Source organism: Protomyctophum bolini (genome assembly GCF_963924005.1).
Source record: "Protomyctophum bolini genome assembly, chromosome: 6".
Lineage (NCBI taxonomy): Eukaryota > Metazoa > Chordata > Actinopteri > Myctophiformes > Myctophidae > Protomyctophum > Protomyctophum bolini.
This window is the reverse complement of record NC_137867.1, coordinates 41,455,162-41,470,589: the sequence shown is the minus strand read 5'-3', so window position 1 is coordinate 41,470,589 and position 15,428 is coordinate 41,455,162. Positions and strand designations below refer to the sequence as shown.

General features: G+C 42.2%; 1 protein-coding gene across 3 annotated transcripts in view; it reads left to right on the top strand.

The window, feature by feature from the left end:
- The window catches only part of ift81 (intraflagellar transport 81 homolog), a 34,193-nt gene that overhangs the window by 2,471 nt on the left and 16,294 nt on the right, over positions 1–15,428 (top strand). For all 3 annotated transcript variants that reach the window (XR_013964171.1, XR_013964172.1, XM_080765166.1), the window contains exons 3-11: positions 102–282; positions 404–493; positions 751–816; positions 2,293–2,403; positions 3,509–3,593; positions 5,102–5,265; positions 6,345–6,440; positions 7,135–7,281; positions 14,623–14,772. Coding sequence is in view for 1 of the 3 variants with exons in the window: in XM_080765166.1 (XP_080621292.1) it covers positions 102–282; positions 404–493; positions 751–816; positions 2,293–2,403; positions 3,509–3,593; positions 5,102–5,265; positions 6,345–6,440; positions 7,135–7,281; positions 14,623–14,772 (1,090 nt within the window). In the remaining 2 variants the exon portion in view is untranslated. The remainder of the gene's footprint in view (positions 1–101; positions 283–403; positions 494–750; positions 817–2,292; positions 2,404–3,508; positions 3,594–5,101; positions 5,266–6,344; positions 6,441–7,134; positions 7,282–14,622; positions 14,773–15,428) is intronic.

Here is a 15,428-nt window from a genome sequence, read left to right as displayed (position 1 = left end):
TAGCATAATGCTAACACCAAAAGGGGTTCCACGCTCAAAATGGGTTAAAGAGACCACAACAGTATCTTCTTTTATTTCCCTCTCCCCGCTTCGTCATACAGGAGCAGCTTCAGACAGGGTCTGGTGACGGGGAATAAACCCGTCATCCACCACATCCTACACTGGCTGCTGCAGAGGGTCCCGGAGCTGAAGAAGAGGGCTTATCTGGCCCGCTTTCTCATGAAGCTGGAGGTGCCTGCAGACTTCTTGCAGGATGATGTAATCAGTGACACCTATCACCAGGTTCGTCAGCCGCCACCACCATCATCATCATCATCATCATGCCTTTTCTGTAGTCTCTTGAATAGTACTTAACTTCATCCTAAGTGATCAAATAGACTACACTTATACTGCGTGTTTCTAGTATGCAGAGCTGGTGGAAGGATTTAAGACTTACCACAAGGAGTGTGAGCAACTGAGGACCTCCGGCTTCTCCACAGCAGAGATTAGACGGGTAAAACACGTTCTCCCTTTTTTTAAGTAGTTATCAAGCAATCATTTAAATGTAAATAGCTGTTGCCAAACCTGTTGACGTCAGGGAAGGAACCTGCTTATTTTAAATTGCCACCAGTGGCCAATTATAAATAATGGTCTCTTGAAGATTTCCAAGTGTAATCTATAAGTATGCATATTACCCACACTTGACGCATATGTGGTAAATAATATGACTGCAAGAACAGTCCCTAAAATGTCCACCTTGCCTCTGATTAGGACATCAGTGCGATGGAGGAGGAGAAGGACCAGCTAAACAAACGTGTGGAGCGGCTAAAGAAGAGGGTAAGACGGACCCTCTTTGAGGATCGGGAAGTGAATATTTATGTATTTATTTATTTTGAGGGGACAACGATGCACATTCCCTGCGGAACCCGACTTTCCCAACCTAATTGATAAAGACCTCTTTCCCTGCTGAACACGCTAAACCTGACCGTTGTTTTATTTGTTTTATTCGCTGTTTTTGATAACTTTTTTATCCCACAATTCTGTAACCCGTTTTTCACCCCTGTGTCAATATCTAATGTGATCCTGGGTTCTGCACACCCTCCGCCAACCTGGGGAGAGCAACGGACTTGAACTCATGCTTCCTTCATGCATGAGTGTCCAAGTCGCTCCTTTACACCTGACAGGGGGGAGGGGGTTTCCCTGGTTGGACGTAGCGCGTGGAAGGAACACGTTATTCCAACCAGTTCCTTTCCCCTCCATCAGGCGCCCCGGCTGACCAGGGGCAGGTAGTTCAAAGGATAGTGAAAAACTCCAGCAGTGAAGCCCATATATAAAAATAACGGTGCTGTATGTGTTCATGAACATTCCATACATGAAAGTGGAATTAATCAGCTGATCGTGAATGATTTGGCTAGAAGCTGATTTCCATAAATGTGATATATGATCATGATCACTGCCATATCCTAATGGCTTCATCATAACATCATAATAATTACACACATTACATTCCCAAACCTTTTAGCCCATGACCCAAAGGAGAAATTGTCTGTCTCCCCGGGACCCAAACACGTGAAAATAGCAGATCTACAAGCTCACAACACGTTGCAGAGCAACGTGTTATCAACCTGTGATGTTATGACATACTTTTTATTTGTGTTTCATCTATTCATTTGGTCTGGTCTGTGTAGGTCCACAGAATTAAAGTTATGGCCATTTTCGTATACCACACCATAGACAACCAATATATTCACATTTTTCCAAAGTAAAAACGGCCATAGTTGTCATCACAAATGATGAGGTCAGCACATTTGGGCAAGCGGACGAATTTAGGCCAAGGAGTGTTTTTCGTGCAAAACTAATGCCGGCAGAGCAGACCTCTCATTCTGTGTACCTTAATGACCAAGTGAATAGATAAAACACAAATAAAAAGTATGTCATAACATCACAGGTTAATCTCTATTAATCTGTGATGCTGGGGAGCACAGGCTCCCTGGCTATTACATTTATGGAATTTATTTTAATAGTTTTAATTGTATTTATTCATGAAATTATTTTTTGAAAGGGGGGTAAAAAAGGGCATATACTCGCGACCCACAGAAATCGGTCCGCGACCACCGACCACCCACAACTGGGTCTGTTTGGGAACCCGTGCTGTAGACTGTAGAGGGATGTTGTGCAGAATAAGTGGGTATTAACTTTTAGTGCCCTGCCTGGATGGGTGAAACTTGAGTCTGTCAAAAGACACTTATATTTAGGTGTGGAGGCTTTGAGCTGCAGTAGGGCGTAGTCGTTTTAACCTCATGTGTCCACTAGGTGGAGTCGGTGTCCAATCACCAGCGGATGCTGGAGATGGCTGGACAGCTGCGTGTGGAGAAGGAGAGAGAAGAGTCTCTGTCTCAGCAGAAACAGGAGCAGAAGAATCAAGTAAACGAATGCATTTTATTGTTTTATGGCTTTATGTCTCTCGCATTTCGTATATTAGAAGACTGAAAAGCCATGTCTGTCTAGTGTCTACACATACATGTATACCATTGCACAGCATCTTTGCAGCATATCACAGAGTAAAATCAAAGAAATCATATGGTGCTGAGTTTGGGACGAGGGTGAATCTTACAGAAATCAAGAACCTGGGACAAATTTTCACCTTTGAATATACGCACACACACACACACACACACACACACACACACACACACACACACACACACACAAACACTTGTTGTTGTTGTCTACACTAGTACAGTGGTTTTCAACCAGTGGTCCGTGGACCACCAGTGGTCCCCAGCTAAATGATGCAGAGTTGGTAACCAAATGGATCCTTATGGATCTTTAACTCTTGGGTGTAAAATGAAACCAAATGGACCCTTGCGGGTCCATTTCACACTCTCAAAAGTACAATAATTGTTAATCATCTGCATCACTTAATTTACAAGAAGTCTACACAATTAGAGAATTTTTATTTTGAGCAATGTTGGCCTGTTTTCTCTCCTAATCATATACAAACATCAAATACAGAATGGAATTGTGGACAAACTCTTAAACAACGATAACAACATTTTCTTTAGTTTTGGTTCTGCGAGGCTAAATGTCATCAAATGGTGGTCCGTGGCTAAAATGCCAAATAAATAATGGGCCTTGATATTAAAAAAAGGTTGAACACCACTCGTCTAGTAGTTATCAAATTTACATTTTTTTTTGCATAATTTTCCAATACACATGCAACATTTGTTTTAAATATATGTTTATTGGTAATAGGTTTCAACTATTTAGTTCAGTTTGAACATACCATTTTTCCCCCATTTTCTCCCTCACCCCATCCCTCCCCCCACAGTTATCGTCATCATTAAAACAATATAAAAAATTATCAATAATAATTGAGTACAGACAAAAACAACAACCATGCATATTTGACATATTATGATATAAACACTAGGACACAAAAATTATAATTTATACACATGCAACATTGTTAGGCTTCGTTAATGCATCCATGCTAATGAGCTGCTCGTCATGTGCTGATGATGACCAGCTGTTCCAGGCGGAGCAGAGACTGCAGAGGTCCCAGCAGCAGTTGAAGGACCTGCGCCAGGCAGCGGCGGATGCCAAGCCAGAGAGTGAGACGACCACCGTATAGTGTTTGTTTTTTTTAACCCATTCTGACCTGAGATCAGATTCTATAAATGTCTTCTACATCCTGACAGTTTTCTGAAAAAGCTATGTTTCTATGTCAGTGGTTCTTCGATTTTTCAAAAATAGCAGACCTACAAGCTTGTAGCGCGCCACTCGGTGGCGCGCTATGAGCTTGTAGATCTGCTATTTTTCAATATCTAAATTATAACGTAATGTTTAAAACACCAAAAAGGGTGCCCGCCCAAAATGGGTTAATGTTTTATTTAGCCCATTTTAGACCTGCAGATGTTTTATTTATTTTTATATGGAGTTATATGGAGAAAAAATCACAATCGTCTGATGTCAAGTGAGGGGCGCCCAGATTTTGGGGGGTATGTTTGATGTTCTCATGTCTGGGGAAAAATGAAATGATAAATCTATTACAAGATGTAATTCATTATATCAGCGAGATGACGTCTCACGTTGTCATTTACTGCCCTAAACAAACGTTGTAGTCCATAGACTTGGCTGTAACTTACTCTAAACAAGCATTAACGTCCATATAGTCGGTTGGGGACTGGACATTTATACTTGGGCAAACATTAAAAGTCCATAGACTTGGCTGGCCTATGATGAAACAAAAAAGGGGATATTTACTCACAACCCATACAAATGGGTGCACGACCCACAAACGGGTTGGGAAACTGTTTGGGAAAGGCCGCGAGAGCGTTCATTGGGAATATCAGGGTGTCTCTCAGTTAATTGGATCCATATCCATTAAGGCCCTGTACTTATACTGATCCTTTGAAGGGCTCTAATGAGGCTTATCTGATGTGGAGTCTCCTGTTCTGCAGTCTCATCTGGCGGCTGCCTTTCAGAGATTTACACATCTACACCTTCCCAAAAATTACCTTTTGAGAAAAACAGCCTGAGATGATCATCTCGGTGAGATCATCTTTTATCACAGTTCGTATAATGAGTAGCGCATTATGAGCTTTTTGTGAGCTTTTAGGTGAGCTATTTTTTTAATTATTTTATTAGTGCCTACAATGACATGCCCAAAATTGGATCATGTCAGGTTGAAAGTGGACAGAAAAAACATTTTCCACTAACATCCAAATTAAGATTCCACATACTTTGGTGGTGATCCCAATGCTGTGTATATTGTATAATGACTTGATTAAGATTCCACATACTTTGGTGGTGATCCCAATGCTGTGTATATTGTATAATGACTTGATTAAGATTCCACATACTTTGGTGGTGATCCCAATGCTGTGTATATTGTATAATGACTTGATTAAGATTCCACATACTTTGGTGGTGATCCCAATGCTGTGTATATTGTATAATGACTTGGAGTGATACACAGCTGTTGATCTTTTGTTTTATTCCACTGAGCAACCGGAACAGGTGCGTGAGCTCTGTACTCATTGTTCTTCCAAAGCCCCATAAGACTTTGTTTAACCCAATCAAAAGGCCATGATGTTGAACCTCTCTCTCTCTCTCTCAGGCCTAATGAAGAGGCTAGAGGAGGAGATGAAGATCAACTCCTACATGGTCTCTGACAAGGTCCCCAAGGAGCTGGAGAGCAAGAGACGCACCGTGCAGTACCTGCAGAAAGTTCTGTCTGAGCCCGCCATGGGGCAGGATGAGCTCCATGAGTTGGACGGCAAGGTGAACTACGGTAGTCTAGAGAGATGCAATCCTGTGGAATTCACCCTTTGTCAAGTCCTGCCTGTGGTTGTGTCCCTCTTCGCAGACAATGGTTGCCGTTTCGTGGTTGGACCCTGGTCATAAATCCTCTCTCTCCATCCACTACCATTGAAATAAGTTGTTTTTCAGTTGCTTCGTATTGATATTCTGTGCAATCAATTATTATTTTAAACTTGGTGTCAGTAAAAAGGAACATCACAGGTGCAGCATGGTGACTGCAGGGCTTATCATGTTTGTCTTTTTTCAACAAAAAAATAATGTTTTAGCAAATTCAACATAAACAGGGCGGAACAAGGCAGAAAGAGCCTGCTGGTTAGACAGGTTCCAATCAGAAGGCTGACAAATGGTGAATTGCGAGGCTGGTTGCCTATCTATTGGGAATATCCTTCACTTAGAAGAGTTGAGCTTTGTAATATCATGTCAATGTATAGTTTGAGTTGAGCTGGGTAATATCCTGTCAATGTATAGTTTGAGTTGAGCTGGGTAATATCCTGTCAATGTATAGTTTGAGTTGAGCTGGGTAATATCCTGTCAATGTATAGTTTGAGTTGAGCTGGGTAATAAATATCATGTCAATGTATAGTTTGTATACTGTCCAATCTGAGGAGGGCAAAGCGCACAAATCAAATTCCTCTGGAAGAGTTCCGAATCCCAGGGCCAATCGGAGGGGAGAATAGAGAGTTGTTGCACGATTTAAAGGTTTGCGCTGGAGCGCAATAACAATAGTCTGCTTGCCTATAGGCAATGCACACCAACTAATGATATACATGGTTGAAGGAAACAATAGCTGTACAATGATGCACACGCACGCACACACACTAACACACACACACACACACTATTTTATTCACTCAGAGCCTGAGTAAACCTCGTTGTAGAAGTCTTTTGATGGATCAAAGCTCACGTTTTTTCTGCTTTTGAAGTGCATGGTAGCTGTGGAAGACGATGATTGTATTATCTTACAGTCGTTCATGTATCATGTTCAAAATGTCGTGAATATTTTGTCCCTGATTTCTTCTTCGTAATAATATTCCCCTCAGATCAAAGACGTCAACGTTCAGATAAACCAGCTAATTGAAAAGAGGATGATGAGAAACGACCCCATGGATGACAAGCTGACCCTCTTCAGACAGCAGGTGATGCCTTCATTCATCCTGTTATCGATTCACCAAAACGATTCTATTCTCCAACGGTCCCTCCCTCATTCTCGTCTGTATGTCTTGGCCCCTGATGTGAGACCAGGCGCGTTCTGTTTAGATGATTGATGTAGCGTGACGCTACCACTGAGAGCTGGTTTATTGTTCCGTCAACGAGTTTATTTATGGTCACATATTTCACTGTGTGGCCTTTTTTTTGCCGTGTGTTTCTGCTATAGGAAGCCGGCCTGCTAACATAAGCCGGCGGATGTATCCGATGTCTCTCATGTTTCACATTTTGTCAAACTCCCACCGGGCGTTGTTTTTGTTTACGGTTCCCGTTTCATGTCTGGGCCAAGAAGTCCTCGGTGTTGATTATTTTCCATTCTCCCTCATTGTCCTGTTTGTTTTTTTTAAGATATTTTGGGGCTTTTTGCCTTTATTGATAGTTGTACAGTAGGTAGACAGGAAACGGGGAGGGAGGGGGGGGGGGGGGAGACACAGCAAAGTTCGTCAGGATCGGACCTCGAACCCGCGACACACTGTCATGCTGGATTACCAGCCAAGGTGTCTGGACCGCTATAAGCACAGGCCGTCCAGGTCGTCTTTGTGAGTTACAAATATGTTCAGGTTGGCCACAAATGAATGTCTGATCCATGTTGGTATACCGTCTGCTGTCATTGGACTCTTTCAGGCCTCCATCATTATTCGCAAGAAGGAGGCGAAGGCAGAGGAACTGCAGGAAGCGAGGGAGGAAGTGGCGGCAGGAGAGAGAGAGATGAGCCAGCGGAACAGCCAGGCACGAGGTCAGGACGGAGACGAGGTCATCCGTGGGGACGAGGTACACACACACTCACACACACACACACCCAGCACGAGGTCAGGACGGAGACGAGGTCATCCGTGGGGACGAGGTACACACACACTCACACACACACACACACCCAGCACGAGGTCAGGACGGAGACGAGGTCATCACACACACACACACACACACAGTCACACACACGTCACACACACAACTGGAAGTGTTTCTTGCCACCATCGCTCACTGTTGCGTCTTTCTTCTGACGCAACCTAAATTTATCCGCTAATTATAACCAGCCAACTAGGTGTTTGCTGCCGGTGGGGAGGGGGGGGGGGGGGGGTATGGACTGAGTGCAACACTGTGCTATTATTGGTACCTGTTAAACACTCAACGTGTAATCATGTTTTATCACACGGAAAGATTCAACATCGTTCTTTATTTTTAAGCGTCTGTTTATTAGGGTTTTTGAGTGGTGCAGCCACTCTAATGCACAGCAATGTGTGTCCCTCTGTATGTCTGTCTGTCTGTCTGTTTAGGGTACCAACAGGTGGCACTGTTGAGCTTCACACTTTGCACAGGTGCATGATGGGAAGCTTAGTTTTTTTGCAGCCATTATGTCACACAGTACAGCAGTACAGACTTTATCAAATACAATTAAACAGATAAAACAATAAACCACAAACAAAACAGTACAAGAAAAAATAAAATAAATCCCAAGCAACATCACAATCAATCGTAACAAACATTCTTCATAATAAGGACAAGTAACTGACACTAAGGGTGCAGATTAACATTGAATTCACTCACTTCAGTCCATCAAGCAATGTCAATAATGGATAACCAGATCTTCTGAAATAGGCGTTCCCTTTTTTTGGTGAAGGTGATTCTAATTATTTCTAAGGTGCAACCAACATCGTTCCTTATAACTGAAACTCTGTTATTTTCATTGAGCGATATATGTCCAGCTTGACGTTAGTGAACAGTAACACTAGTAGATTAGTGAACCCACGGTGAACGAGAAAGAGAGAGAGAGAGAGAGAGAGTCTATTTCTGCTCTGGTGTAAACACAGAGGGGCACGCTGTCTAATGGAACTGCTCTCCCTCCCATTCCCATGCGCAGCTATAAAAAGAAACACAGCGGAGAATACCCAGAACAAGGAACTGAGCTGGACAAACTGTTTGAAATGTTGGCTTTTCATACCCAACCTTTTAAGCCATTTTGACCTGAGATCAGATTCTAAAAATGTCTTCTACATCCTGACAGTTTTCTGAAAAAGCTAAGTTTCTATGTCGGTCGTTCTTCGACTTTAAAAAAATCTCGGGTCTGCTATTTTTCAATAGCTAAAGCATATTGCTTTTGTGTATTGTCTGTCTGTTTTAAAAAGCGTTGATGTATGTACTAATGCACTTTTGCCCAAGACAAATTTCCCCTCGTGGGATAATAAAGTATATCTCATCTCATCTCATAACATAATGCTAACGCCAAAAGGGGTTCCCGCCCAAGATGGGCTAAGTGTAATCAATCTTCTGATTCAGTTTAGCTCTACAAAATGTCCCGAGCAGACGGCTGTGTAAATGCCTCTTCTGTGCATGAAGAGGGAACTGCATTCCATTATGAGACATCCACTGTTTGTGGGGTGAAAGGGACCCTTGCTCTCATACTTTGTGTAGCATGATAAATGGCTTGCGTTCAAGGTTCAAGGTTACCATACTTTATTTTGTCTCAGCATGTATAAAATATACAATACATGACATTACGATACTAGACAATAAGACTAATGCCACAACGCTCACAAAGCAATGCGCGCTTGCTATTTGTCAAATTATATATATATATATATATATATATATTTTTTTTTTGTGGGAAGTCAATTAATACAATTAAAAGCAACAATAATAATAATAATAATATATTTCAAAATCTTTGCCTATAATCACATGCCCAAATAGGTACCGGGTTGAAAGTGACGTCTTCGATGGCCAATCAATGTCTAACCTATTTTGTATAACACAAACGGATATGGTCATATGATATAATACGGGGTCTATTTTTGGGAGCATCATCATCAGGTACACATGCTTTTTGAGTGAGCTTCTTTGCACTTTACAGAGTGCCATCTCTGCTTTGTGTCAGTGCACGCTTGGACCTATCATGCAGTATGTTCATGCTTATTGGACCTATATGCAGTATGTGCATGCTTAATGCACGCAGTAAAATATTAAGGGTAGAGTTGTCCACTCTTCACGTTTCCCCATTTTGTATAGAAGACTATAAACAGCTCCGTAATAGCCAGGGTTGCTGGTGGGTGGATGGATGGCTGGCTGAGAGGTTTTATGACCAGGTGCTTCACATGCACTGTGATTCCATGTGGAGTGGTGAGAGCTGCTGAAGCATGGCAGTTCGTAGCACGATGTCTGAAATAGCAACGACTTATTCCCTGCTCGCTCGCTTGCGTGTGTGTGTGTGTGTGTGTGTGTGTGTGTGTGTGTGTGTGTGTGTGTGTGTGTGTGTGTGTGTGTGTGTGTGTGTGAGTGTGTGTAGGAGGAGGTTGGAAGGTTGCCATCAGCTATATTGCACTATGTATGTACTATTGTTTTTAGTTGTGGATTTTCTGCTTTACATACAGGGTGTAGAAAGACAGACTGGCTGACGAGGAGATAGAAACAAGAAATGAGAAAGAGAATAGTTGGATCCAAACAATGATGCCGCACACATTTTTATTATCGTCGCCTCCTTAAACGAATGGCCTAAGTATTTTTTAAGGTTTTCAAAAAAAAATAAACTGATCCAAAACAAAACAACGTGGTATTTCTTAATCATTTCACCAAAAAATGTTTATAACAATTTCTGTCTATTAATATATAAATAACGTATGATTAAATTGAATTAAATAGGATTAAACCTTAGACTTAGGCCAATTTATTTACTCCTGATGACATCACAAAACCATTGACTTAGGCCAAAGAATTGCCTATGTTGGCCTATATAATTTATAAAAAAGAATCCTCAATAAATTACTTAGGCCATTAGTTTAAGAAGGTGACAATATGTGCAATATGTTCCCAACTTTTTTTTGTGCTTTTTTTTTATATTGAATCCGAACTTCTTTTTACAGAATAATCTAAGAGGGACCTGGTTGCTGACACAAGGCAGACACAGACAGATGAGTCTGTAGATACTGTAGTAATAATGGAAAGGGTTGTCTCACAAGACACTTATCTGTCCGTCTGTCTGTCTCTGCTGTTCTGATCACGGTGGAGACGAGTCGATCACCTTATCAGAGGTATTTTCCACTCTGCTGGTCGTATGTCATCACGTGTCAGCTGCCAACTGTCTGCCTGTGGGGCCTCTGTGAGGGATGACACCATCTTGCCCATCGTTGGTTGACCGTCTGGTTTAACCCGGCATTTAGACCCCAGGGCGATTCTACAAATGCCTTCTAAATCAGTTTTCTGATAAACCAATGTTTATGTCAGTTGTTCTCAACCATTTTCATGTCGAGGACCACCCAAAAAATATATGTAATTGGCCGCGGACCCCCATCTGAAAATATGTTGTTCCAGTGACAACCCCCCCCCCCCTATTTTTCAATAGCTAAAGTATAACATAAAAATACCAAGAGGGGTTCCCGCCCAGAATGGGTTAAATACTGTGTGTGTGCATTGACTCCCTGCTGTACTATCCGTCCAGTCAGGCCCACCGCCATTACTGATGAATTGAGTACAATGGACTTGCACACTCTGTGTTATCATCATCAGTGGAAATACCATCTTCCTCACTGTTTCCCAAACAATCCTTTGTGGGTTGCGCAAACACATTTTTATGGGTCCCTTTTTATCTTTTTTTTGTTCCTACATTTTGGTTTTAATTTGATCATTTATAAACATTTTCAAATAAAGTACTATTGAAAATAGTATGGCTATTAACACTAGTTTGGGTCCAGCGGAGACATCACATTTCCCTTTTGGGTCACAAGCTAAACGGTTTGGGAACCACTGATTTTACGTTAACTGCAGCTTTTTTTGGTAATGGCTGCCGCCGTGGCCTTATCGACACTGACCCATTCATAATGAATTGCATTTCATAGCACTTTCCAAGTGCTCAAAGCGCTTTACAATGGTTCATTCATTCATACATTGGGAGGTGTAGCGGCGAACAGTCGACGCCAGCGTCCTCACTTCCCACATTCACACACCGACGGTGGCAAGCTCACACCGACAGTGTAGGGTTCAGTGTGTCTTGCCCAAGGACACTTCGACGTGTGGACAGGAGGAGGAGCCGGGATTCGAACCTCCGACCCACGGATCATCATCATAGATGTCTGGGGTGTGGCTGACGACTTTCTGATCCACTGGCCAATTTAGTCGCAATTGTTTTGAGGACATACTGTACACATTACACAGTACTACTGTATAGGTCACAAGAGAAGGCTATGCAGCATTATTCCAACACGCTAATTCCCCTTTCAACCTTGTCTGCCCTTGATAGTCCCGAAATACACACACCCCGCACGCACCCGCACGCACGTGTGCGTGTTTCATGCCCTATGGGAAATGATTTCTGGGGCTGTTCTCCTGTGACCATAATGTACCATTATTACATTTATAGCTGCCTCAATGAGCCCTGCAGCCAAGAGCAGTGTTGTGTTTGGCAGCACCTTTTTATTTTTGGTTTCAGTCATTGTCTCTCTTCGGTAGTTTTCGTTTAGTTTCAGTCACATTTTAGTCACCTGGAATGTTTTAGTGTCAGTCTACAGGTGATTTAGTCGACTAAAATGTATTTTGGCGGGCCTTGATGGCGTTGTAATGACTGTTTTTACACTTGTATACAATTGATATACAAGCTCACAACGCGCCGCGCTGCGACGCGTTGTGTGCTTGTAGATCTGCTATTGTCTGCATGCAACCAAGTGTAAAATGACTTTACTTGACTTATACTGGATCTCTTGTCCACGAGTCCCTTCCTAACATTTTAGTCTAGTTTTTATTTGTTGACAAAATTGTCAATTTATTTAGTCTTAGATTGGGACAGACAGACATAGGCGAGGGCTAGGCGTGTCTCTCTCTCGGGTCTCTCTCTCTCTCTCTCTCTCTCTCTCTCTCTCTCTCTCTGCCAGGGGAAGATGTTTCTGGCGGGTTGCCTGAGAGGGTCTGGCTGGCGACCGTTTCAAACTACAGCCAGCCGACTCCTCTGCTGCAAGCAGCGTGTTTTCTGATCCACATGGATTAAAGTTATCAGTCGCCGCAGCTGATTTCAGCATGTCTTCAGCATGTTGCTCAGTGAAAATAGAAGGTCCACAAGCTCTCAGTCTGTCTGCGATTCATTGAGAGATTGTAGATATCTTCTGTTTGTTTGTTTTTTTAAGTTGTCAGACTAGCAATATGTTCAGATTTAGAAGCATCCTCCATATCTTAATAGTCTCTCGGATATTTCATATAAAAGCAAAGGTTAAAGCCTTCTTCACCTGGTTGGCAGTATGGAGAATTAGGAGGAATAATATTATTACTAAAGCAAATTTAACATATTCATTAACCCATTTTTACCTGAGGACAATTCTACAAATGTCTTCTAAAGTTTTCTGAGAAACCTTATGTTTCTATGTCAGTCGTTCTCAAACATTTTCATGTCAAGGACCCCCAAAAATATGGCCACCGACCCCCATCTGTTGTTCCAGGGACTACTCAGAAGCAAAGATTTGAGTTAAAAATGTTCGCTCTGAGAGAATATATATTCACGAGCTTGTAGATCTGCTATTATTCAATAGCTAAAGTACAAACATAATGCTGAAAACACCAAAAGGGGTTCCCGCCCCAAAATTTGATTAATTCTTTAGGAATCGATGCTAGTGTGTTTCACAAACACGGACTTTAGGAGAAACATTTTCAGTCGTGAGCTTTTCTTTCCCATGGGATCCATCACAGCCTGGGCTCAACCCGTTGTCTCCTTCAAGTGACTTCTTATCCCATTCTGAACGGGAACCCCTTTTGGTGTTAGCATCATGTTATGCTTTAGCTATTGAAAAATAGCAGATCTACAAGCTCATAGCGCGCCACCGAGTGGCGCGCTACGAGCTTGTAGGTCTGCTATTTTTGAAAAATCGAAGAGTGACTGACATTTTTAGAATCTGATCTCAGGTCAGAATGGGTTGATCAGACCAGTGTGTGTCCAGTGGAAACCTCGTATGAATCTGATCTCAGGTCAGAATGGGTTATACTGTATATCAGCGGTGCAGCATGTCAGAAAACATTCCCTATCCCAACTGTCACACCCACTTAACTGTCTGTGTCTGTCGTCTGAGAGTTTTAGTATGACCTGGATCAAACTTGACAGAGGGGTTTTTAGAGAGGGTAGAGGCCAGAGCCTTCACTATTGATTTTTGATTTAGTGAAGGCACTATAGGCCCCTTTTCCACCAGTTGGTTCCCAATGGGAACCGGTTCAGTTCTTTTTGGTTTTTAGTCCATGAGCCAGAGCTCCAAAATTGGAACGTTATAATTATGAATTGAGTGGGCAAAACCATACCTATATTAGATTGTTTTCACCATGAAAGTTCCCCAATTGAGTACTTGCATGAAGACAATGAATTATTGTATTACAAATTTTACATTTTTAAATATGCAAATTAGGCATTATGTAGGAAAATATGCAAAATAATCGAAAATATGAAAAAGCTACTACTGTGGAAGGGTTATCATGTATTAATTTACTTCTATTGATCCTATAAACAATTTAATATAGGTCTAGTTTGCCGACCAATTTTGGAGCTCTGGCTCATGGACTAAAATCCAAAAAGAACTGAACCGGTTCCCATTGGGAACCAACCGGTGGAAAGGGGGTCTGTGTGGGCAACTTTGGCCACTATATTTCCACACTCACTCCAGAGGGCCACATTGCATATCGCTGTCGTAGGAAAAAAGTTCAAATGCTTTTCAAAGGATTTTCTTTAGCTTGTAGAATGCCTGTAGCTTGTAGAAAAAGTTAGCTTTTTATTTAATTTTGAATTATTTAGTTATAGTTATGTTAACTTTAGGAACTTAATACAAATACATTGGACATAAAATAAGACAATAACATTTTAATACTAGTCATTAAGCTACTAATATAGACTGAAGTAATTAAAGCTGGAATGTTTGGAATTGTAACGGCTGAAATCAATAATATATCAGTCTTCTGATATTAACCATGTTGGGGGCCGCATGTGGCCTCCGGGCCGCCAGTTTGACTTAGAAAGTAAAACTTAGAAACTTAGAAAGTCAAACTTAGAAACTTAGAAAGTCAAACTTAGAAAGTTCAAAGTTTAGAAAAACGTTGAATCTTGTTCTGTTCAAAGTGACAGTTATGTGACTGAAGTCCACCCTGTTGGTTCTTCCACAGTTGAAGCGCTTGGTGGGGAAACTGCGCAGCAAGGGAACGGTGCACAAGAAGAAGCGTCAGGAGATGGCTGAGCTGAAGGCAGAATATGGCGTTCTCCAGCGGACTGAAGAGGTTCTGAAGCAGAGGCACGAAGCCATCCAGCAGCAACTGGTAAATCATTCCCACAACACCTGCAAAATGTGAAAACCACCACACACATTTTTTACTTTTTATTTAGATTTGTGCGTGCGTTTGTGTGTGTGCGCGCACATTTCTGTTTTATTTTTTATAGTGACAATGGTATATAGAGAGGGGACTGCCCATAACTCTGACATCCCGTTAGTCCGACATACGTGGCTGGTTAAGACTCACCCGTGGCCGGTTAAAACTAACCCGTGGCTTTAGGTTTAGGGATAGGGTTAGTGATGCGCGACTCGGACCAACGCACCGTTGGAACAATGAGCCGTCGGACTAATGATGCGGCGCCTACAGGGAAAGGAACGCTGGGAGAGAGAAGGGATGACATGGGTTGGATGATGACCCGTGAGCTACTGGAATGCCTCCCAACCAGACAGTCTTTATTAAAAGCACATTCTTATTCACAGCAACAGCCTGGGTAGTGGTTGCATGGTTACAGTACATCTCTGACAGTGCCTCTTCTCCTCAAAGAGACGTTAGTAGAGGTTGGTCGGGAGGGAGGGTGGGGATGAAGCATGTTCGTCATTCACTAATGTCACCTGCATTTTCACAGCCAGCTGCCTTAAGCCCTGCTTCTGTGAACTTCAGGGAACTGGGCTGTCCATCCCTCCATACCCAGACAATAGACA